At 48.6% G+C, this 24710-nt stretch overlaps 1 protein-coding gene across 7 annotated transcripts in view; it reads left to right on the forward strand.

The window, feature by feature from the left end:
• HDAC4 (histone deacetylase 4) overlaps positions 1-24710 on the forward strand; it is a 180141-nt gene that overhangs the window by 81288 nt on the left and 74143 nt on the right. For all 7 annotated transcript variants that reach the window (XM_064717773.1, XM_064717774.1, XM_064717767.1 and 4 more), the window contains one exon: positions 16089-16333. In XM_064717773.1, coding sequence (XP_064573843.1) covers positions 16089-16333 — 245 coding nt within the window. The remainder of the gene's footprint in view (positions 1-16088; positions 16334-24710) is intronic.

The following is a 24710-nucleotide window of genomic DNA, read 5'->3' on the forward strand; positions in this document are numbered from 1 at the left end:
CCCCTGCCATGGGCAGGGACACCTTTCTCTATCCCAGGCTGCTCCAAGCCCCAAAATCCAACCAGGCCTTGGACACTTCCAGGGATCCAGGGGCAGCCACAGCTGCTCCGGGAATTCCATCTCAGCCCCTCCCCACCCTCCCAGGGAGGATTTTCTCCCCAATATCCCATCCATCCTTGCCGTCTTTCTGCTTAATAGTGGGATCAGGGTGCTGGGAGCAGCTCCCAGCTCTGTCCCTGTCCCTCAGCCAGGCCATGGTGTCCAGGCTGCCACTCCAGTAGAACTCTGTGTGTGTGTGTGTGAGTGCATTTAACCTCACAAATCATGTTCTGGGCTTCAAAGCCAGCTCAGATGCTCCAGAGGGAACGGCTCCTTGTCTCCCTGTCCTGTCTTTGATAGCCTGTGGGGTGTGAAAAGCTGCCAGCTTTTCCTGCTGGGAAACATCAGGCCTGACCTTCAACCAAATGTTGTGCTACCAAAGTAAAACTGGAATATTATCAAAAAAATACCCCTAACCACACCCTACCATGTTTGGAGGTATCAAACTTTCTTATAGATGGAAGAAATAAAATTCCTTTCACGTTCCATGTAAATCCCTGATGCAGGGATTTGTATATACTTAAATATGTATATATATTTGTATTATGCTTATATAATCCCTGTCCCAGGGATTTATCATGTCTTGAATTAGTGCTAAACAAAACTCAGATCCCTCTCCCCCATCCCTGTAACAGAGTCTCTAAAGCCTCAGGAGTTCAAAGCCCATTGGGTTAGGAGATAACACTGTGGAAAAGGCAGAAGGAAAGGCTGGTACTAAAAAATAAGTAAATAGATTTAAAATAAAAAAAAATCCCTTTTGGGACCTTGAGTACTTTACCTTGGTGACCCCACACTGGCGTGGAGTAATCCTTAAAATTACAGAGAAGGAAATTCTAGAATTTTCTGGAGTTCCCTTTCCAGGATGGCAGGGCAGGGGAAGGTTTGACTTCTGTTTGGGCTCTGGTCACACGACCTGGCCGTGTCCCAAGGCTGATCAGGGATGGGAGTGACACAGGGAAGGTGCTGGCTGTGTTGACACGAGTATCAGGTGTCCTGGGTGAGCAGCCAGGAAACTTCATCTGCTTCCATGTGCAGCGTATCCGTGAGGAGCTGCTCCACGTCTGTCTGTCCAGCCGGGCATTGGGGAGCCACCAGGAGCACTCCTTCTTGGTTTGGGAACATGCTGCAGTAAAGCAGCTTCTTCATTCTCATTCTCATTTTCTTCATCCATTTCATTCATTCTCAGTTTCTTCATGCAGAAAAGCCAATTCTTTATTCACAAGCTGATATTTATAGGAAATATCAGAAGGCACTGTGTTAGACCTCACTGGCTGACAGTGCACTGACACTCACTATGTTGGTCTGTAAATGGCCAGGGTGTGTGTCTGTCAAATCTCTCCATTTTTGGTTAGTTCACATATTTTGTTCACTGATTCCTATGGGACACATTTCTTGTTTGTTACAGGTGCAAACAGTTTTCTTACCAGAATAGTTTGTGGTGCTAACTGCTTTCATTCTTATGATTTTTCACATTGAAGTTGCAAGCTAACTGTTAGCTTAGCTAGAGTAACAGGGCCTAAACTATATTTTATAAGAGCTTTCTTTTATATCTCTACCTGTATGCAACAGGAACATGTGCATTAATCCACCCTGAAGGGGATTTCAGTCATTCAAGACCCCATTCCCCCCTCCCTTTCCCAAACACTCCCTCACAGGTGCCAGCTTTTCACTGTCAGGCTCAATAATGTGGGGTTTGCTCATATCCCAAACCCCCCACATTTGTTGGATAATCTCTGTTTTCTCTTTAGTTCCAGCAGAAATTGTGTTCCTGGGCACAGAGGGGGAGCTTTGGAGTGGTGCTGCTGTTTGCTGGGTTGGAAAAGGCTCCTTGCAGCAGAGAAGTAGAAAATGCAGTTACTTGGCAGCTTGTCTCTGTACATCGCCGAGCCCCACCAAGTTCCTGCAGCTTGTAAATACTCATCTACTCAAATATTCATGGACTTTTGCCAAAAGGCTTAACAGTGTATACTTTTCCACGTTGCCTGTGTGCTCCTCTTTTGTGTTTTAGTTTCATTATTTCTTCAGTGTTATTTGGAAATCGTTTGGGCTTCAATGCAGAGCTTTGGCTGTGTGTTCTAACCAAGTTCCTGCTGCTGGTCAGGGTGCTGGTGCAGGAGCTACAGCACAGTTCTGTCCCACAAGAGAAAAATGACTTTTTCAGTGAGGTGCATGAGGTGACAGACAAATGCAAATTACAGGTGATTTAAAAATCACCATAATATTAAGACAAATTCTAGTCCTTTCAAAGCAGCTTTAGCTAGGGTTTGAGACAGTGCTGCAGCATGGTGGATATGAGGCTTTTGTGCAGTTTAGAATGCACTTTACTCTTTATCCCACAGGATGAGAATTTCAGCTTCTGAGGAGCTGTTACATAATTCAGGACGCTATTTACACCTTGGAATTAAATATTATGCTGGTTTCTACTCAAATGCTGCTTTACATCTGAAAGCCTGAGCTCTGCATCTCTGGGTGGGTATGGCAAGTATTAAGGACAGGTTTCCTTTCCAACCCAAACCATTCCATGATTCTTTGCAGTGCATCACTCCAGGATCTCCTTTACCTGTCAACAAATCCAGACTCCCTGGGCAAAGCAGCCTGAAGGAGTGCAGCATTTTACGGGAAGCTGAACTTGTTTATTCTTTAAGCCACTGCAAACCAGATCTCGGCAGAAATGCTAATTTTGAGCGGCTGATCTCCACGAGCAGCAGATATTTAGTCTTACACGCGCCAGATGGGTTTGCTGCTGGCATCACTTGTGAGATTATGGTCAAAACAAGGACAAATCCGCTGCAGAATTCCAAGACCTGACTGAATAATTTTTGTGTTTGCCTTCCCAAGGATCAGCTAGTTGTCACAGTGCTTTACTTTGTCACTGTCAGTGTGGTAAAGCTCCTTCAGGCATCTGAGATGGGAGGAAAGGCCTTGCAGTAAAGGATCTCTCCCACCTCAGGTTTCATTTACCAATAAGCTTAATTTTTTTTTTTATTTTTTATTAAGGTCATTGTAGAATATTTCCAAACTTTTGAGCCTGCAGGAAAGCTGGAGAGGGATTTTTTACAAGGACACTGAATGACAGGACAAGGGGGAATGGCTTCCCGCTGACCACCCCCAAGCTTTTGCTGACCCTTTTCCCATTATCCAGGAAGTAATAACCCACAGCTGTTGATTTGTTTCCTGAGAAATATTTCCTTTTTCTTTTAAGTGGATGCTTGCTTTAAACTAAGTAATTAGTTTAAAGCAAGCATTTCCACTGTGTTTCCCCTGGGATGATACAAAACCAAGCTGCTGCTGGTTCCGACGTCTCCCAGTTTGTGTGCAGCACTGAGGATTTCAGAAACAACACTTTCCTTGAGCAGAAATCAAGGCAGATGGTAAAACCAAGTGACCTACAAAACATAACAAGTTTTCTCAGCAGAAATGTACAGTACAAACAAATGTACTGTCACCTAAAAATACCGAGATGGCATTTCTGACAGAGTGATGATCGTACGGGGAAGTCAAAGTTTGGGTAAGGTCAGGAGTGAATTTTGCATCCTCTAAAAACACGCTGGTGATCAAAGTGACTGTAATGAGCTTCAGCCTCTTGTTTCTTCCTCCTTAGGGCTTGGTTTGCTTGGGTTTGTCCAGTTCTGTTGGAGCTGTAAAACAAGTTATTATCTGAAACTGCCTTTGCTGGTGTGAGTGTCTTAGTGCCTTGTGGCCTGTGTTATTTTCCTTTCTGTTGGTGTCTCATGGATCCATCCTCACACAGGACAGAATCATGGAACCACTAAAACTGGTAAAGACCTTCTGAGTCCACCTGCTCCCCAGCACTGCCACCACTAAATCATGTCCCCAAGTGCCACATCCACACAGCTTTTGAACACTTCCAGGGGTGGTGGCTCCATTCCAAAGCCTGGCCACCATTTCAGGGAAGAAAGTTCTCCTGATTCCTCCCCTGGTCTGCTCCTCAATCCCCCGGCTGTCCCCTCCTGTCAGGAGCTGTGCAGAGCCACAAGGTTCCCCCTGAGCCTCCTTTGCTCCAGGCTGAGCCCCTTCCCAGCTCCCTCAGCCCCTGCTGGGGCTCCATTCCCTTCCCAGCTCTGTTCCCTGCCCTGGACACACTCCAGCCCCTCAGTGTCCAGCTCCTGCAGCTTTGGCAGCTCCCTCATTTTTCAAGCATCACCTCTGGACCCCGAGCACCTCGTGCAGGGACAGTGAGGTCCTTAGGAAATCTGCAGGGCTTGGGATCCGTGGCCAGGAGCTGGGGCTCTCTCACAGTCCCTGCCAAGGCAGAGCTCTGCAGTTCAAGGCCGCTGCCCTGGGAGAAGCAAGCTTGAGGCAAATCAGCTGTGAAGTGGAAACATGGGAATGGAAACAGGAGGAATCAGGGGAGGATTAGGCTGTGGGGATTGAAGGCAGCTTTATTTTGGGCTGGAAGCACTGATGCAGGGTTGAATGTGTTTGGAGTTTGGCTCCTTATCTCCCTTGTTGGGAGGGGTGGTCTGACACAGCCGTGTGCAGGAATCCATCTCTTTGCAAGACCTTTCCATATGCAAAAAAATGGTAATAATGGCATTTTGGAAATGCTGTTCCCTGTGTTGGCTCCTTGGGTTGATCAGCTGGGAAGGCAGAGGGGCTTCCTAGGCACCATGTCCTGTGGGCTTCTGGAACATTGGGATATGCATAGCATGGGCTTCACGTAGAAAATATGGATACAGCAACCTGGGCTAGTGCAAGGACAAGCCCCATCCAACCTTGGGACACTTCCAGGGATGGGACAGCTGCTCTGGGCAGTGTTTTCACTCATGGTGAAAAATCCCTCTAAAAAATCCCATCTAGGTGAGTGCAAGTCATAAAAATTTCATTTATAAAGAAGTAGATGTGCAAAAATTTTAAATATGGGTAAGTGGAATTCTAAAATATCACAAAGAGACAAGTGAAATCCTAAAAAAAAAATCACATTTAAATATTTCAGCTGGTCTGGCTTTCCCTGGAAGAATGACTTGTTTCTGTAGTCTTTTGGAGGAATGGGCTCTTAAATCTGAGGGATGGCCCTGCAGAGTGCAGAGCTTCATTAAAGTGCCCTGAAAATCAAACACAGTTAATGCAAGGTGTGGTTTGCTCAGTGGAGAAGGGATTAGCTGTGTGTCAAGCAGAAGTTTCACTTACAGAAGGTTCTGGCAGTGATTATCTGTATTCTTTGGAGCTTCTTTGCACAGTGTTTTGGCCAGGAATGCTGAAGCAAACCTGGATGTCCCATTTCCATCATTTATTGCTACTACCCAGGGTGTGTAGTACTTCAGTGAGGCAGCAGATAAGCCAGTGCCATCTCTCTCTCACTGAATCAATCTAACCTCCTCAGATTTGCTTTTAAAAGCCTTCCTCTTCAGCCTGCCTCCTGCAGCTGTTCCTCAGCTGCTGCCTGGATGTCCTTTTCATCTCTTTCTCCAACTTCCCAAGTGCCTTTTGTCCCTGGTGTCCTCCCAAGCCTCGCTCAGCTGAATCCCTGAACCCTCTTCAGCTCCTTCCCCGAGCCTTTTATCTTCTCCCAGTGCTCTGAAAAGTGACTCGCTGTTATTTTGGGTACGTATAGGAGCTCCATCCTTACACAGATATTTTATGTCTCTCACCTTCGGGCTTCTCACAGCATCCTGTTTCTTTTTGTGGAAGGATCAGGCTGCAGTCGACTCCTTGGCAGGGAAGTTTGGTGCCTGAACGTAGCTGGAGTAGAGTTGTAGCCTCCCACTGAAAGAGGCAGCCACCATTTAATTTGCCAGAATCCCTAAACCCTGTATTAGGTCCAAGTTTTGCAGCTGAAGTTGCATTTTTAAGCAAGATAATCCAGAATTTATCAGGATTTCCGAGGGAGGACTCGCTGCCCTCTTGCTGGGGCTGCAGTAGATGCAGTGTAGGTGTGTTGTGGTGTGGGAAGCTGCTCACCATGCTCAGCAGGAGACCACCCAGCTCAGAGCTTTTCATAAAAGAAGTGTGAGGTTTCAGTCTAGAAGCTCCCAGGAACAAAATTAAGCTTCTCTCTGTGTTCATTCATGGCACTGTTTGTTCCTTGGGAAGGCAAGTTTAAATTGAGCTGAAAAACAGCCTTTAGAGAATCACAGAATGGTTTGGGTTGGAAAGGACCTTAAAGCTCGTGAGTGCCACCCCACTTCTACTGTGCCAGGGTGCTCAAGCCCCAATGTCCAGCCTGGCTGTGGGCACTTTCAGGGATCCAGGGGCAGCCACAGCTGCTCTGGATACCCTGTGCCAGGACCTTACTGCCCCCAGCCAGGAATTTCATCCATCCCTGCCCTCTGGCAGTGGGAGCCATTCCCTGTGTCCTGTCCCTCCATGCCTTGTCCCCAGTCCCTCTCCACCTCTGGAAAGGGCTCAGGGGTCTCTCTGGAGCCTTCTCCTCTCCAGGTGAACACACCCAGCTCTCCCAGCCTGGTTCCATCCTTTGGCACCCTCTGGGCTCATTCCAGCAGCTTCACATCCTTCTTGTGCTGGGAGTTCCAGAGCTGGAACTGCAGGTAGGCTCTCAGCAGAGCAGGGTAGAGATGGAGAATCCCAGTGAGATTCCTTGTGAGAAATATCCAAAACTCTTTACAGCCATAGCTGGGTTTAACCTGGTGCGTTGTTGTGTTAAAACTCATCTTCAGGCTGATCCCTGCGTGGCTCTGGCTCTGTTTGGGGAGCAGGAATGGAAAGGAAGGAAAATGCCACAGGCTGGGCAGGTTTTCAGCAGAAGCAGCACTGAGGTTTTGTGCCGGGTCTGAGAGGCCACCTGGTGTCAGTGGTTTGGGGATAAATGCCAAGGGAAAGCTCACTCTGAGCAGAGCCATCCGTGATGTGGGGAATCCTGGTGCCATGGGGAGTGCTGGGAACATCTGCCCTCATCCTTTAGGGTTTGGGGAGCAGCTTTCTGGGTTTTCATGGGTTCAGTTCAGCTGCTGGGTCCTGGGGGGAAAACAATGGAAAATTTCTGGTTTTTAAGAGAAATCTTAGCCCAGGTGTGTGCATCCTGATAGAGTAATCCCTGCCTGTTCTGCCAGAATAAAAAGGTGTTTTGGTGCCATTTCCCTGTGCTGCCCAGGGGTTTGAATGAGTTGAGGTTACTTGAATTTCTCTAGGAAGCTGCCTGTGTTTGACTGTTGCAGACATACTTTATGAAAAATTATTTCCTTAGGATTTTTCCTCCTGAGAAGCTGAGAGGCCTCAGGAACAAAATGCAAACATTGATTATCTGCTGCTGTGGAATGCAACAGTGCATCTGTGATTGGTCTCATAGAGTTGTTTCTAATTAATGGCCAATCACAGTCAGCTGGCTTGGACTCTCTGAGACAGAGGCCTTTGTTATCACTCTTTGCTATTCTATTCTTAGCTAGCCTTCTGATGAAACCTTTTCTTCTGTTCTTTTGGTATAGTTTTAATGCAATATATATAATAAAATAATAAATCAAGCCTTCTGAAACACGGAGTCAGATCCTCATCTCTTCCCTCATCCAAAAACCCCTGTGAACGCTGTCACAGAGTGCAGGGAACATCTGCCCTCATCCTTCAGGATTTGGGGAGCAGCTTTCTGGGTTTTCATGGGTTCAGTTCAGCTGCTGGGTCTTGGGGGGGGAAAAAACGGAAAATGTCTTGTTTTTAAGAGAAATCTTAGCCCAGGCGTGTGTTTTGGTGTGTGCATCCAAGTAGGGCAACCCCTGCCTGTTCTGCCAAAATAAAAAGGTGTTTTAGGAAAAGCACCTTTTCCTAAAAGCTATTTCCCTGTGCTGTCCAGGGGTTTGAATGGGTTGAGGTTACTTGAATTTCTCTAGGAAGCTGCCTGTGTTTGACACTCTCTTAAAAGGCTTTTTTTCTGTGTTTTAACCTGCATCTTCATTGTATTGAATGGACAACAAGCATGATCCTGGTCCTAACACAGCTGGTACCTGACTAAATCCATTATTTGGAAGTAAAGCCCTTCCAGAGGGGGCTACAGGAAGCTGTGGGCTTCTTGCCCATTTGGGTGGGCTTCTCTTCCACCATGGTCTGGATTTCTACTTTAAACTGCAGCCTTTGAGCTATCTGTGAGTTTTCAAAAGCTGTGGAACAGCATTCCTATTACAATTTGCTGTTTAGCTGCTTGTTTTGCTGCTTTATTTTTGTCATGATGAAGGAGATGGCGTTGCACATTTTGGGGCTTGTTGGACAGCTGGGAGTCCCTTGGCTGGTGGCACAAATGAACTCACTCTCCTGCCAGTGAGAACCATTTATTTGCTGTTTGAAATACAGTGGGACAGGAAATTCCTCAGAATTTTGTTTCACCTTCTCTTTTGGCAAAGGGTAGTGGCCTAAGGCTGAGGAAGGGCAGGGATGGATGGGATATGGGGAATTAGGAATTGTTCCCTGTGAGGGTGGGCAGGCCCTGGCACAGGGTGCCCAGAGCAGCTGTGGCTGCCCCTGGATCCCTGGCAGTGCCCAAGGCCAGGCTGGACATTGGGGCTTGGAGCAGCCTGGGATGGTAGGAGTTGTCCCAGGTGGATTTTTTTTTTTTTTCCTCATGGGAAGTTTTTAATGTGTAATCTCAGAATGAGACTTTCTGTCTCCTGCTCCATCTCTTCCATGTTTAATTCTCTTCTCCAAAGTGTCATTTTCCCTTGAAGGAAGCTCAGAGTGAGATTAGAGAGAAGCATGTGAGAAATCCATGTGGGTTTGTCTCTACAGACGGGCAGCTGGGCTTCCTCCAACTCTGCATTTTGTCCTGGGGATCTGCTGAGGGGAGAAGTTTCCTGTTCTGAAAGCAAGACAGATGGATCAAAGAGGTTCAGTTGCTGGGTAATGCCTGGAGCAAAGAGGCAGGTGAAATTACATTCCCAGGAATCACAGAATCCTGGAATGATTTGGGTTGGAAGGAACTTTAAACATCATCCAGTCCCACCCCCTGTCATGGGCAGGGACACCTTCTACTGTCCCAGGTGCCTCCAGACCCCAATGTCCAGCCTGCCCTTGGACACTTCCAGGGATCCAGGGGCAGCCACAGCTTCCTAGGCCTTTTAAGAAGAGCTACGCATTTATTTTTGTTGTTTCCTGTTTTATTACTTATTATTTATTTAGATGAGGATCTTTTTCAATGGAAACTCAAGTGGGTTTTGCTTATCCACTCCATGCAAGGAAACCGCCAGGAAAGGTTTCCCACAATTGTGTGAAGTTTGAAATGAGAAATAGTCCAAGCCGACTCCTTTCATTCCATTATCTTTAATTTCACAAAAAGCTCTGGCTCCATCCAAGACACTCATTTGTTAGAGATGTCACTGATGAAACCAGCAAGGAGATAAAGTGGGATAATGGTTGAAGAGGAGGTGGAGAAACTGGAGTGTCTCCCTTTGGAGCTGCTCTGTCCTGCACAGGCTCATCTGCTGGAGACATCTCTGTTGGAGACGCCTGGGCCATCAAGGCTTTGGTGCTGGCCTTGAACTCTCCACGTTCTCATTAAGGAAATACCCCTGGATATTTATCCATGGGATTTATAATTTTCCAAACTCTGATGTCCTGCTCTGAGGCAAGAGGGTTTGGAGTGAGATCCATTCTAGGCCAAGCCATTCTGGGATTCCTTGCAAACACTGGAAAATGTTACTAGAAAATGTTGTTTTCTGTCTTTTTGTGGATGTAGCTTGGTGGGTTTTCTTTTTCTTCAAGTGAAGAGACATTTTTTAATGCTTTAAATCTAAGATGGAGCCAGTAGGATAAGCGGTCTGCTCTTCAAGTTTTGGCTTCCTTATCGTCACGAATAAAATTTCTGTGTAGGTTCCTAATAAATGCTGATGAGGTCTGTTCAGGGCAGGAATTGGGCTCAGGAGAGCTGGATATGTAGAAATGCAGAATTCTGCACCCTGTTTCTGTCTGCAGGTCTCGATAGTAATCAGGGAGAAGTTTCCTTGCAATGAATGAGTGAGTGACATTTAAAGCTCCATCTGTTGCCTGCGGAGTGCTGCCTCACGACGTGTTTCCATGGCTGATGGGATGATTAATTTCAGTTCCCATTCACAGAGCAGGAAATATTCCCTGAGCAGGGAGTGACTCCAGCCCTCGCCGAGCTGCAGCGTGCGTGGAGCTCGTAGGAAACCTCTGCTGCTGTTTACTCCCAGCTTGTGCTCCCAGACAGGATCCAGGCTGCCTCTGCAGCACCCACCTGGGCTGTCCCAAAATTCCCAGGGTGCTGACCTGCCTTTGGTCCAGCTGGGCTGTGATGCTCAAGCTTGTTGGCTAATTCCAGCCCAGAATACCCTCCCTGGCATTCTGGTCCTTGCAAACAGAGGTAAGAACTGAGTGAAACAGAAGGAACTGTTTCCTCCCGCTGTCCCACCCACCAGGGGTTTGGAACCAGATGATCTTTAAGGCTCCTTCCAACCCAGGCCATTCCATAAATCTGTGATAGTTCTTGAATTTGGTGTGGATCCATGGAAGGGCAGGACTGTGCCCTGATCCTGCCCCCGCGTGATGCTTGGTGGGATGTTGGTGTCCTGGAGCTGCCCTGCCCTGCTCTTGGACAAGTTTGGGGTTCCTCTAGCCCAGCTTGGCACAATCTTGTCTAGAGAATAAAAATTCAGAATTGAGTGAAGCTGGTAACGTGTTGTTCCCCCCTCTCCCATTAATTTCTCCTTCCAGGTGGGATGTGTGGAGATGGAGCCAGCTCTGAGGGTGCTGTGCCACAGCTTCGTTCTGCTTCCCCACAAAATCCACTGCTTTTATCCAGCACTGCAGTCAGATACTGCAGCAGCTCAGTGCTATTTATAGCTCTGATCTCACCATCTCGCTGTGTTTCGGGGGGATTTTAGCAATTTGGGAAGGGGGAGCCCTGCTGGAAAAGGATCCCTGGGTCAGAGGGGATCCCAGCACTCCAGCCATTGCCGGGAGCGGGGGGTGGATTTAATTCACAATAATCCAGTGATGCTCGACTGGCACACATCTTCCTGCCAGAATAAACCACCTCAAGTGCTCCCTTGGCTGTGCTCAGAGGCAGCAATTGCTGTTCACCTTCCTTTGCAGGCTGGTTCTGGAGGAAAACTGGGGTGATGGGTTACAGGAACAGCATTTGAGGATTCAGAGCTGGCGTCACGCTCCCCATATGCCCAAGGCATTCCTGCTGGCAGCAGCTTGGTGTTTAAATGTCTTTCAAAACACAGGCAATTATTTAAAAATCCAAAACTGTTGCTGGACAGTGAGGACAGCCGTGAGGAATAAAGTCAGGGAATAAACACAGGATTTTTTTGCTTTTCCCTGGGGATGAAAGAGCTGGAAATAATGCTGAGAGGGGGAGATCCATGCTCACACTTCCTCAGCATCCTGCTGGGTGGTTCAGCAGGATGGGGATGATCTGATGGCATCAGCCAAGAGTTTGGGATCCTGAGCACATCCTCTGGCTCTGTGTTTGCTTTTTGTGGGTGCCCAAAGGCTGACGTGCTGCTCTTGGCAGAGCCTGGCCCGAGGGCACGGCTGGCACAGCAGTAATTAAAAAGCAAACTCATTAGCTGGGAATAAAGCCCCGGCCCAGAAAGGATGGGAGAGAGGGAGAAGCTGAGTCCATGGGCTCTGGAAAGCCCTGGCTGGGGAGTGTCAACCACCAGGAACATCTCATTCCTGGAGGGCAGTGATTTGGGAGGGCACCAGCCACTGGAGAGTCACTAGAAGAGGTTGGAATGCCCTTTTCTTGGGATTTTGAGAATCTCCCAGGCTTTCTCTGCCATGGGCAGGTGGGATGTGTCCTGATTTCTTCCTCCAGCCTTTGAGCAGACTCTCATTCCCTGGGGTTTTGCAGCAGGTTTGGAGAGGTTGATGGGATTTCTTTCCCTTCTCCAAAGGGAATTGTTGCAGAAAGAGGAGCTGGGAAGGAGCTGTTTGTGTTCAGCAGGACTCGCTCTGTGCCGCAGGGAGGGAGAGCTCAGGGAAAGCATTTCCTGCACTTTCCCTTTGAAGGTGATGTTGGATTTCAAATGTGAGAGGCAGTTTTCTGTGCTGTTTAAATTTAATTTAAAAAAAGTATAAGATCAAGGAAAAAAAAAAAAAAAAAAAAAAAAAAGAAAGGAAAGAGCAATTTTGGCCACAGCATTTGATATAAAAATCCTTCAGTTTTGTGTCTAGTGGAAAGTGTTCCTGCCCGTGGCAGGGGGCTGGGATGTGATGGTCTTTAAGGTCTCTTCCAACAAAACCCTTCTGTGGTTCTGGGACTCAGTGAATATTTTTTAAATTAACCTTAAGTAAAGGTTATGCTGAAACAGAGTTTGAATTTAAATATTCGTTTGGTGCATCTCGTACTGAATTTTTGATTTAAAATTTTAATGTGCTTTCAGGACTCAAACCTGTTTCCATCCTTTAAAGACCAGCATGAAAATGCTGTAACAGAGAAGGAGAAGAAAATTCAATTATTACTGTTAGTTTTATTGAAAAGTATATTCACAGGTTTAGAGTGTCACCTTCCCCTAATCCCTTCCAAAGCACTTGGGACTTATGGAGAGGGTATTTTCCATTTTGAAGTGTGGGAGAATCTGCACATACAAAGTCCCCTGATAATGCCTTATGTGAAATGTAATGTCTTTATGTGAAATGTTTTTAATTTTTCCAGTGGAGCCAGGCTGGGAGAGCTGGGGGTGCTCACCTGGAGAGGAGAAGGCTCCAGGGAGAGCTCAGAGTCCCTAAAGGGGCTCCAGGAGAGCTGGAGAGGGACTGGGGACAAGGGATGGAGGGACAGGACACAGGGAATGGCTCCCACTGCCAGAGGGCAGGGATGGATGGGATATTGGGAATTAGGAATTGTTCCCTGGCAGGGTGGGGAGGGGCTGGGATGGAATTCCCAGAGCAGCTGTGGCTGCCCCTGGATCCCTGGCAGTGCCCAAGGCCAGGTTGGAGCAGCCTGGGATGGTGGAAGGTGTCCCTGCCCATGGCAGGGAGTGGATTGGGATGACTTTAGGGCTCCGGCCAAGCCAATCCATCCTGTGATTCTGTGATTAAATACTTGTTGTAGAAAGTTCACTTTGCTGTCAGGTCAGAGACTGTCACTTCATTTCCCTATGTTTTGGGTTTTTCCCCTCAGTGTGTTAAGGACGAGCTGAGAGATGTCAAATTTCCAATCTCCACCAGCAACTGAGGGGGACTGAAGTGCTTTAGGTCTTAATTAACGTGCAGCATGCAAGCAGGCTTTGATGTACAGCCATGTTTTATTTATTTGGGAAGGGAAACACCAGCAGAATGGTTCTAACTTAGTATAAAAATCATCGTAACATGACCATGGAATTAAAATCAGGCTAACTTGACCACAGGAAAAAAATAATTCCTTATATGCCAAGTGTGGGGGGGGGAAAAAGAAATTTAAATATTGATGGTTTTCTGTTCCTACAGGGAAGAAATAAAAGCAGGGAGAGACCGTGAGATAGTTTGTTATTCATAATCAGCATCTTGTCTCCTAATTCATGGCTTTGGCATTTCTCATGGCAGCCCTGAATGTCGTCTTTGTGCCTTGGCTCGCGTCACGGCTCCGATTGTGCTCGTGCCTTCTGGAGGCAGGGCCTAGAAAAGCAATTTTCGAGTGTCCCATCAAACACTGGTGCAGCACAGGCAGGTTTTTGTTGTGGGGCTGTGTTCATTGAGCAGGGAGGGCTGGCTGGGGCTCGCCAGGGCTCTGGGGTCAGCGGCAAAGAGAGGAATTTTGGAGCCTGAAATAGCCGAGAGTCAGGGATGACGCAGCCCCTGCCGCAGCCCTGAATGGGAATTGTGGTCCTCATCCTTGCAGCTGTGGGGGCAGGACTCCCATTGCATGGGAAATGGGAGACTGGGAAGGTTTTCTTAGGATTGTTTTCCAGCAGGGAATGGCGATTTAAGGCTCTTTTTTTGGGGAGTAAAGTGGGAGGAATGGATCTCAAGGCACAGTCACAAGTGGTAGGGTGTTCCTTCTGCCTGGAACTGGGTTGAGTTTTGCATGCTTGGGAGAGCTGGGGGTGTTCAGCCTGGAGAGGAGAAGGCTCAGGGAGAGCTCAGAGCCCCTTCCAGTGCCTGAGGGGGCTCCAGGAGAGCTGGAGAGGGACTGGGGACAAGGGGTGGAGGGACAGGACAAGAGGAATACGTGGGATCCCAGAATGGTTTGGCTTGGAGGGACCTCAAAGCCCATCCAGTCCCCCATGGGCAGGGACACCTTCCACAGTCCCAGGTGGCTCCAAGCCCTGTCCAGCCTGGCCTTGGACATTTCCAGGGATCCAGGGGCAGCCACAACTTCTCTGGGAATTCCATCCCAGCCCCTCCCCACCCTGCCAGGGAACAATTCCTAATTCCCATTATCCCATCTATCTACGCTATCAGTTAAAAATCATTCCCTGTGTCCTGTCACTCCATGCCATGTCCCACGTCCCTCTCCAGCTCTCCTGGAGCCCCTTTAGGCCCTGGAAGGAGCTCTGAGCTCTCCCCAGAGACCTGAAACACAGTGTTAAAGTGAGTTTGAGTGCTTATCTCTGGGTCAGAGTGTGCTGCTCTCCCCAAAATCCCTGCCTGTGGCTTGGGAATCAATCCATGGCAAGGAATCTCGCTGTGGTCCTGCTGGGGAGAGAGGGGAGCAGAGAAAAGCCACAGGAAGGAAAACAATAGGGAAGTGGAGGGAAGAGCTTGTGGGTTGAAAAATAGCAACACTTACAGTAATGTGACCTTTTGCCGAAAATGTTTCCATCAAAAAAAGAAAGTCTCCTCCTCCTCCTTCTCCCTGGCTGAGCTGGGTGCAGGGAGGGGTGAACACACTCCTGGACCTCTGCTCCATGAGAATATTTGAGAAGAAAATCCCCATGAAAACGCTCTCCCTGGGATGGATAAAATTAATGTCCTGACAGAGGATATGGAGAAAAAAACCCCACCTTTATTTTCCAGTTTTGCTGAAGCTCAGTGTTTCTGAGGGATTAGCCTTTGTTATCCTGTAAATGATGTTCATTCAAAGCTCTCAGCAGAGTTATTGAGGGATTGCCCCGGAGATAGAGAGAGAGAGAGATAGAGAGAGAGAGAGTGATCAAATGTTGCTAATACAGAATACCCGTGAAAGGCAGAACTGTCACTCAGGTGGAATTCAGAAGATTTTTAGTCATTCATGGAGTGGCAGTAATTTATTTTTTTTTAGGAGAAACAAGCTGTGTTCAGTTATTGCAAAGGGGGGGTTGTGGCTTGTCACTGCCAGAGGGCAGGGATGGATGGGATATTGGGAATTAGGAATTGTTCCCTATGAGGGTGGGCAGGCCCTGGCACAGGGTGCCCATGGAAGTTGTGACTGCTCCTGGATCCCTGAAAGTGTCCAAGGCCAGGCTGGATGAGGCTTGGAGCAGCCTGGGACAGTGGAAGGTGTCCCTGCCATGGCAGGGGTGGCCCTGGATGGGCTTTGAGGTCCCTCCCAAGCCAAACCAGTTTGGGATTTATTATACAACAACACATGGTGGTTTTTGCATAAGTTTCTTAAAGGTAGAGCTTCATGTTCCTGAGCACGGCAGTCCATCAGTTCATCCATGACAAGTCAGCATTAATCCTTTCTGTGAAGTCTCAGATTACTCTTTATCCTCCTCATTTCCAGTGGTGCCGGATGAGTGGAGCAGAGCTGTGGGTGTGTTTGGGAGGCACGGATGGGTCACACACGATGCTCTTTGCTTGTCACAAACACACGGGTTTGTAGGAGCTGCTGCCTGGTGGAAAACTTGTTGATCCCTGAATTCCTGTAGTTCCCCCTAAGGGAATGGTGTGAATTTCATGGTGCTGCTCTCAATCCAGACCATGGTTGCTCCATCCTTTGCTGGATGAGGAGCACACCGACCATACTCTCATGCTCTCCCTGCAGTTGACGTGAGCACAGCCTGGTGGAAAACTTGTTGATCCCTGAATTCCTGTAGTCCCTGGTTCCCCCTAAGGGAATGGTGTGAATTTCATGGTGCTGCTCTCGATCCAGACCATGGTTGCTCCATCCTTTGCTGGATGAGAACCCCGCTGACCGCGCTCTCGTGCTCTCCCCGCAGTTGACGTGAGCACAGCCCTGCCCTTGCAAGTGGCGCCCAGCTCGGTGCCCATGGACCTGCGGCTGGACCACCAGTTCTCCATGCCGGTGACGGAGCCCACGCTGCGGGAGCAGCAGCTGCAGCAGGAGCTGCTGGCCCTCAAGCAGAAGCAGCAGATCCAGAGGCAGATCCTGATCGCGGAGTTCCAGCGGCAGCACGAGCAGCTCTCCCGGCAGCACGAGGCGCAGCTGCACGAGCACATCAAGGTAAGGGGGGTCGGGGGCAAAGGGATTGGAGGGATTGTTGAGGTTGGAAAGGCATTCCAGGATCAGCCATTCCAGCAGCACCAGCACGGTCCCCAGGCGCTGCATCCCACGCAGCTTCTGAGCAATTCCAGGTGTGGTGAGGCTACCACTGCCCTGGGGAACCTGTTCCAGCACCTGGCCACTGATCAGGGAAGATATTGTCCCTGATTTCCAGTTTAAACTTTCCCTGGCACAGCTCGAGGCTGTTTCCTCATGTCCTTGCTCTCTATCCTCCTCTCAGGGTGCCAGAAGGTCCCCCTGAGCCTCCTTTTCTCCAGGCTGAGCCCGCTCCTTGCTCCCTCAGCCTCTCTTGGGGCTGTGTTGCAGACATCGTTTATGAAAAATCCTTTCCTTAGGATTTTTCCTCCTGAGAAGCTGAGAGGCCTCAGGAACAAAATGCAAACAATGGTTATCTGCTGCTGTGGAATGCAACAGGTGGGTCTGTGATTGGCCCATGTTGGTTGTTTCTAATTAATGGCCAATCACAGCCCAGCTGGCTCGGACAGAGAGTCTGAGCCACAAGCCTTTGTTGTCATTCTTTGCTATTCTATTCTTAGCTAGCCTTCTGATGTAATCCTTTCTTCTATTCTTTTAGTATAGTTTTAATATAATATATATAATAAAATAATAAATCAAACCTTCTGAAACATGGAGTCAGATCCTCATCTCTTCCCTCATCCTGAGACCCCTGCGAACACCGTCACAGGGCAGCAGCCCTGTCTTGGTTTGAAAAGCCAGGTGTCTGCTAAGGAAGGCAGGAGCCTCCCTGAAATGGAAAATATGAACCCCCTCCCTCCGAATTGTTATAAATTTTAAATTAAGGAGCTCTCAGGCAAAAATATGGGAGCAGGAAATAACAGTTCTTTAATAGGGAAGAAGAAAAAATAAAAGGATAAAATAAACAATGCAGTACACTAGAACAACAGTGACAGAGTCAGAACCCAGCCTGACACCCTGTGGGTCAGGCTGTTGCTGGCAGTCCCATTGGAAATGTGGCTGCAGCCCTCCTGCAGTGTCAGGGCTGGTTCTGTTGGAGCAGGGGGATCTGTAGAGAAGGATGGATTCTTCCTCTGAAGATGCAGTGGAAGGAGAGGCAGCTGCTGTTCCTCTGGGGAATCCCGTGGAGAAAGCCGTGCTGGTGTCTCACAAACCTCTGGATTATATCTGGGTAGCAATGCTTGGCTCCTCCCTCTGGGCTCACATCTCCCAATGGGATGTTCTAGTTCTTATCAGCCATGCAGTGACATTCAATAGCCTCTTATCAGCAGATGTCTCCCCAGAGAGAAGATTGGTTGTGGAAGAGATAAGGAAAACTGCCCACTCAACAGAAGACAGCTGCCATACAGATGGCAAATAGAACACAAGTTGCCTGGCAATCCAGAACAAGCCCCTTCCCACCTCTGTTCCCTTCCCTGGACACAGAAAATGCCTTGTTGGATGTGACCCTAGCAGGAGGTTACCTGCTGCTGTGCTCACACATTTTGGGAGTGGTGGCAGAGGAACTTCTCGTTGGACGTTTGCCATAGCACAAGGTGCAGGCTGAGCGTGTGGGCTGTGGTGGGACTGCAGGGGCAGTGCCTGCAGGTGGGTCTGGACATGCTCAGATTTTTGGAATTAGGCACCAGGCAGGGTCAGTGGGCAGTCCAGTGTGGAAGATGGCTGTTGCAAGTGAAAACATGAGACATTATATAAATATTTCCCAGTGCTGGAGTATTGCTATGGCAACGTAAGCTTTCCGAATTGGTAATAGGCTCCTTTTTTCAAAGGGGGATTAGTGCTGCACATGGTAAATAGCCTTAATGTAATATTAAAAAGCAGCCTCGATTCAACCTTATATAACTTTCATTTCAATACAAAATGCATGTCAGAGTGGGGAAGATGGGATTAAAAGTTAATGGGGTGTTGTTTACAGACTCCTTAGTCCAGAGAGGAGCTGGGCTTTGTGAGAAGTGTCCCTGTTTGAAGCTGGATTTATAGCAAACACCCCTGTGCCTTGGTGAGTCCTCTGTGCTGTGGCCAGGGCAGAGGTGAGGAGGTGCCTGGGTGTGAATATATTTATATATGGATGTACAATGTGTGCATCTCTGGGGGTGTGTGTGGAACATTTACATATCCCCATGTTTCTGTGGCTGCACACTGGCACAAGCACTCAGGGTGGAGGAAGGATGGGGAATTCCTGTGACAAATATTTCCATTATTCCCTTGTAATTGTCCATGCCTGTAGTTGTTTGTCTATGAAAAATCAGGCAGGCTCATTCCCATTTAATGGCCAAGCTCAAAGCAGTGGTGATAGGAACATATTTGCTGTCATTTATTTCAAAGCTTTGACTGACTCTGCTCAAAATCTCTCTAAGGAGGAAGCTGAGTTTGAATTTTGAGATGCCACAGTATATCCAGCCCATTAGGTAATGAAGTTCTTCATCTTGTGTGTAAGCTTGGCTAAATCAGAGCCTTAAAATAGAGATGGCATAATCCTGTACCAAAGGGTGGCCTGCAAGGTGATCTCTGAGGGTAGTGTGTCAGTGGGAGCAGAGTTGCTTTAAAAATCAAACAGCCCCACATTGAAATTAGCCCTGTGATGCCTCACAAAGAAAATATCCCCCAGTGTGTGAGTGTGGTGCATTTTCTCTGGGAAAACATCCTGCTTGTCTCTGTGTGCCAGAGTCAGCCCACATTTAGGTGACTCTAGAACTGGCAACTGTGTTAAGTCCAGTGGCTGTGAGTGCAGGGAAGCAATTATTTTGCCCAGAAAATTAAAATATGTATCTTTAAATTTGGACTCAGAGCTGCCCCGCTCATGAAGAAAGCAGAGCGGGGATGTTAAAGCAAATAAAACCCATTTATCTTCTACAAGTGAAGCACTGGAGCTGTGCAGTTTGATATAGAAACAGTCTTGAGTGAAGATGCACAAGTCTTTTTGGAGAAATTTGTTTGTTTTTTAGGTTTGTTTTTTTTTTTTTTTAATCCCATGTGCACACAGGCATGAACACCCCATGGCAGGGGTTGGGAATGGGATGAGCTTTGAGGTCCCTCCCACCCCAAACCATTCTGTGATTCTGTGATAATGTTAAACCCAGAATTGCTTTGGAAACTGCTTCAGTGAAGGGGGAAGAATTTCTGCATTTTACTCTGTTCTGTGTGTGTTGTGCTGTCTAGAATTGATTACTTTGCCTTTTTCCCCTATAGCCCTGTCATCCATCATTTTAATCATTGAGTGCAAAATATTTATTTCATAAAATCCCTGAAACCTTTGGGTTGGCAGGGACCCTGAGGATCATTTAATTCCAACCTCCTGCCATGGGCAGGGACACCTTCCACTATCCCAGGTGGCTCCAAGTCTCAATGTCCAGCCTGGCCTTGGGCACTGCCAGGGATCCAGGGTGGGCACCCTGTGCCAGGGCCTGCCCACCCTGCCAGGGAACAATTCCTAATTCCCAATCTCCCATCCAGCCCTGCCCTCTGGCAGTGGGAGCCATTCCCTGTGTCCTGTCCCTCCATGCCTTCTCCCCAGTCCCTCTCCAGCTCTCCTGGAGCCCCTTTAGGGACTCTGAGCTCTCCCTGGAGCCTTCTCCTCTCCAGGTGAGCACCCCCAGCTCTCCCAGCTGATGAAGCTTTCAAGCAGCTCCTTTGTTTCCAGTGCTGACTCCTTTGCTAGTACAGAGAAGTCATGCTTTGGGGTTGTTTTATTTCTTTTCCTGCCGTGGTGTTGGTGGGAACAGAGGAACTGGTCTGACTTGACAGGAACTGAGTAGGGCTGAGCACCCCTCCGTGCCATCCCCCAAACAAAGCAGGAGTGTGAGGAACACTTCAGTGAGTGAAACTTGGCCTGGAAAATGCTGGCAGGATTGCCTGTTTTTCTATCCCAGTAGATAACTTTTTCCTATGGAGAGCAGAAGTTTTGGCTTTTTCCAGAGCTTGGAATTGCTTCCATCAGCTCAGTTTTAATCATCTGACCCAGTGCAGGAGGAGAAGGCGATGACTGCCTGAACATGTGATCCTTTCCCCAGCGTGTCCCAGTCCTTGCTTTTATAGGCTTTGTGTTTTGGCCTTCACATAAAAGTGCCAGATTCCCCAAGATGGTGCAAGGTGGAGAGAGCCAGGAAATGAGCAAAACAATATTTGTGGAAGGGCTCTATAATGGACACAGAGCTTGGCACAGGGGAGAGTGGGAGAACACACAGGCATGGAGAGAGAGATGGAAGAAGGGGGAATAATGGCTTTGAACTAAAACAAAGTTTAGATTGGGTATTAGGAAGAAATTAGTGATGAGGCACGGGGCTTGGAGCAAACTGCTCCAGTGGGAGATGTCCCTGCTCACAGCAGAGGGTTGGAATGGGCTGAGCTTTGAGTTCCCTCCCAACCCAAAGCGTTCTGGGCGATTCTGTGAAAACCCTGACATGTTTGGGGAGAATAAGCCAAGCCTTCTGAAGGCTTCACTGCACAGAGCAGGGCAGGCTGTTTCTTTCAGCTCTGCAGATTGGCCAGGCCTGGCTCCAGAAGGCACCAAGGGAGAGGCCGGAGGCTGGAGGCACCAGCGGCTGCTCCTCTCTCCAGTAGCCACTCACCTTCAGTCAGGTGGATTTTCCGCTCCTCCATGCACTCACCACATGTGGGACAATACTTATGGCCTTCACATCTGCCTTCCTGAGCAAAACCAAGGATGGTGTAAGGGGGGTGAGATGGTGGAAAGCCTCTCCGCAGGTCCTGCTGCGAGCTTTGCCTGACCTTTGCTCGCGGAGGAATAGGCAGGGAATTTTTTCCTTTGTGAGTCACTCATTCCCGGCCAAGATCAGCTGGAAGTTACCAAAAGCTTTTCCGTTTGCCCTTCTGGTCAAGGGCTGGATGGAGGAGGCGCAGGATGGGCGCTTTGGCAGGGCCAGAGGCGCCTCACGGGGAGGGAAGGACGTCGTGGGGAATGTGCTTCATCTGCTGTGTCCCAGCTTGGAGCAGGGCTCTTCCCAGCTCCCGCTGTTTTACAGCCACAGGAAACTTCTCAGGGATGCTGATGCATGTCAGTGGTGGGCTGAGCCTCCCAGCTGAGCCTGCCAGCTCCTCGTGGGCCTGAAATCCTCACCTGTGGCTGTGCAATCCCATTCCCAGTTTTCCCACCCTCTGAGAAAGCACTGTGTGCATCCATAGCACAGACAGTGCATCCAGCACAGACAGGATGGGCAGGGAAGCAGCAGCAGGGAAAGGAGTTTTGTGAGGATGTTTGCTGTGCAGTGATCCTGAAATGGTTCTTTTTCCCTTGACAGAATGAATTCCTACGTTGAGTGAGGGATAGTGACACATCCGAGGGATCGGCCTCTTGTTCAGAGACACGGGATGAAACTCCCGGGCCATTCCTTTGGTTTCAGGGAGTGAAAATCTTGCAGGAAATCTTCCAGACATATTTTGCCGTGTTGTAAAGAAATGTAATTCTTTCCCAAAGATGTCTAGACTTGATAGCTGTCACGCTGATGCTGAGGGGAGAAACTGCTCCTTGCTTTCATGTGGAGCCACTGCCCATGGAATGGCAGGTTTGCCTGCAGGATACCCCTGGAGCTGCTCAAGGCCAGGCTGGATGGGGCTGTGGTGGAAGATGTGCCTGCCCATGGCAGGGAGTGGAACTGGATAATCTTTAGGGTATCTCCCAACTCAACCCAACCCATTCCAATCACACTGTCCTTTAGGGAGGCTGCTCTCACCATAGCTCTGCCAGTGCCCAGTGCTTCTCTTTGGTGGCCTCTCCATGTTGATTCCTGCTCAGCAGGGAAAGCTGGGCATGTTTCAGTTCTGCTGCTAGGACTGGTGTCTGCTGATCCCCTGTGGCACCTTCCCCATGTCCCCAGGGACGCTGCTGGCAGCACCATGGCTCCTGCAAAGCACCTGCTTGCCTTGGGCTCTGGAAAGGCCAATTTCCATCCCATCCCTGATATCCCAGCTCCCATTCCTGGGCCTGTCTGCTCTGTGCTGTCTTCCTGCAGCAGTTGCTGTGGAGGGGCTCCCCCTGCTCGTTTTTGTGCCGCTGTTCCGCAGCACGCCCGTCCCTCACAGCCCGCGTCCCTTTCAAGAGGAACTTGAAAAGCCCAGCGATACCAGGTGTCCGCCTCTGTCTGGATTCTGGGATGACAGGATTATTCATCTTAGGAAGCTGCAGCTGGGTACAGTCAGTGGTAAAAGACCAGACTGAACATTTTGTGCCTCGTTACTACTCGAGCGCCTTGGAGCTCGCGCTATTTCCAGACAGCTTCCTGTTCTTTCTTAGTGACCTTGCCTTGCTTTTCTGGCACACCGAGCCCACTCCAAAACTTACACCTTAGATCCTGCAAAACTTAACTTCTGATGGAAGCAACCCTGGGGAAAACTTTTGGAAGATCAGAGCGTTTGCTCCCTTTGAAGGGAGTGGGTGGTGACTTTTCCTCAGCCTCAAAGTCAGGATCTTTTGCGAGAGCGGTGAGGACAAAGCTGCACATGGAAGGGTTGGTTCTGTCAACAAATCCATGGAGCAGCTTCTACCCCATCTCTTGGTTGAAGGAGTCCTGCATTAGGCTGGGATAATTCAGGCATCTTCCTGCCATCCAAGCACGGCTGGTGGTGTCAGGCATGAAGCTGGAATGCTCATCCAGGGAAATTGGTACTGGAAATTGGTAGAAGAAACGTTTCCTTTCATTTTCTTCTGAGATTGGCCATGGTTGGTTGGCTGGAAGGAACACAATGGGAACTCTGGATTTTTGTGGAGTAAAATATATGTGGGACACTATGACTATTTTTTTGGGTCGGTTTAGAGTTTCAGAGTAAATGGCAGCAAAGAGATATTTTGGCAGTTCCCACACCCGAATGTTCAATTCCAATTTTATCTTAATTTTGAACTTATAAAATAATTGGAAGTAATCAAAGAGAACACAGAGAATCAGGGCAGGAATGAAAAAATATGCCACCGGATCCTGTTATGCCAGGAATATAACACCTCTGCTGATCCATTCATGTCCAGAAATTTGGAATTCCTGTAATACCCAAAACACCCCAAAACAGTTCACAGAGGATGTAACTGCTCCTTCAAGGACTGAGGTCTCATCTCTTACTTAGCATCAAACATCTAGGGCTCCTCCTTCACAGCATTTTATGTGGTTTTTTGGTTTACAGGGATTGGTTTAAGTCAAGTTTTCTGATTTCCTTATTGCCATCCATGCTGGGATGGGCACTCCCGGCTCCTGATTCTCTCCCCTTCAGCAATAACCATGAGGCAAACTCAAAGGAGTTTTTCCTCACCTTTAAAGGGGAAAATTGGAGGAGGAGTTGAATGTGCTGGATACAACAAATGGAGCTGGCTCTTTCTGGGAAGGCTGTTGGATATTCTGCTTCTGGAGGAAGGGAAAAATTAGGCTGGAGTGGGAGTCAGGCAGCAAGAGGCTCACACAAAAGTGCTGAACCTTTCCCAGTGCTGAACTTTGGAGGTATTCAGGGCTCAGAGGGCTTCCAGCCTTTTGGGAGAGGTAATGGCATGGGAGGGAGACTACGGTACAAAATTACAAAATTACAGCTTTACATATGGAAAGCTGCCAAGGTAAAAACATGGGATCTTGTCACTCAGAGCTGGCGTGAAGGGAACCTTGCCATTATTCCCGGTCCTGGAGACGTTTTAGCCTCATAAACCTGAGCACCAGACATTCTCAGTAGGATGTGTCTGACTGAGATCAGTCTCAGGGAGCTGCTGGCTGGGAGGGATCATTTCCCTGCAGAAAATTCCCTGCCCATGGGAATTTCTGGCACGGGTTTAGCTGGCTGTCAGCTGCCCGATGGCGGGAAGGGGGCACGTGGGATGCGTGTCCCAGAAAAGAGATGAGAGATGCTCCTTCTCCCAGATCTTTGTGTTTTGGCTGCTGCTGGAAGTCACAATGTTTCCCCCTCCTAGACTCCAGCACAGCTGATTTATTCTGCCCGGTGCTCCAGGAGATATCCCAAACACGCCGCCACAGAGCCAAGAGAGAGCAGATCCTGAAACAGGAGCCACAGCCCGAGACTTCAGTAAACAGGATGGGGGAACATGAGGCACAGAGTCCAGCCAGCGTTGGGATCACTGTGAAACAGCCCAACAGAGCAGTGCTCCCAGAAATGCAGCTCCCAGAAACCCAGCTCCCAGAAATCCCAGCACCTGTGCTTTGCTTCCACCCATAGCCAAGGGTTTTTCGAGAGTTTTCCTTCATCCTCACCTACAATTTGACTTTATTTTTACAGAGCCTGAGCCCAAAGATCGTTTTGAATACCTGATTTAAACCCCCCAAACTGTAGAATTTGGCCAGAACAGGTGGCAGAAGGGCCTTTCCCTGATATCCCCCCGTGCTGGAGCTGAACTCGG

The sequence above is a fragment of the Zonotrichia leucophrys genome, chromosome 7 (genome assembly GCF_028769735.1).
Source record: "Zonotrichia leucophrys gambelii isolate GWCS_2022_RI chromosome 7, RI_Zleu_2.0, whole genome shotgun sequence".
Classification (NCBI taxonomy): domain Eukaryota; kingdom Metazoa; phylum Chordata; class Aves; order Passeriformes; family Passerellidae; genus Zonotrichia; species Zonotrichia leucophrys.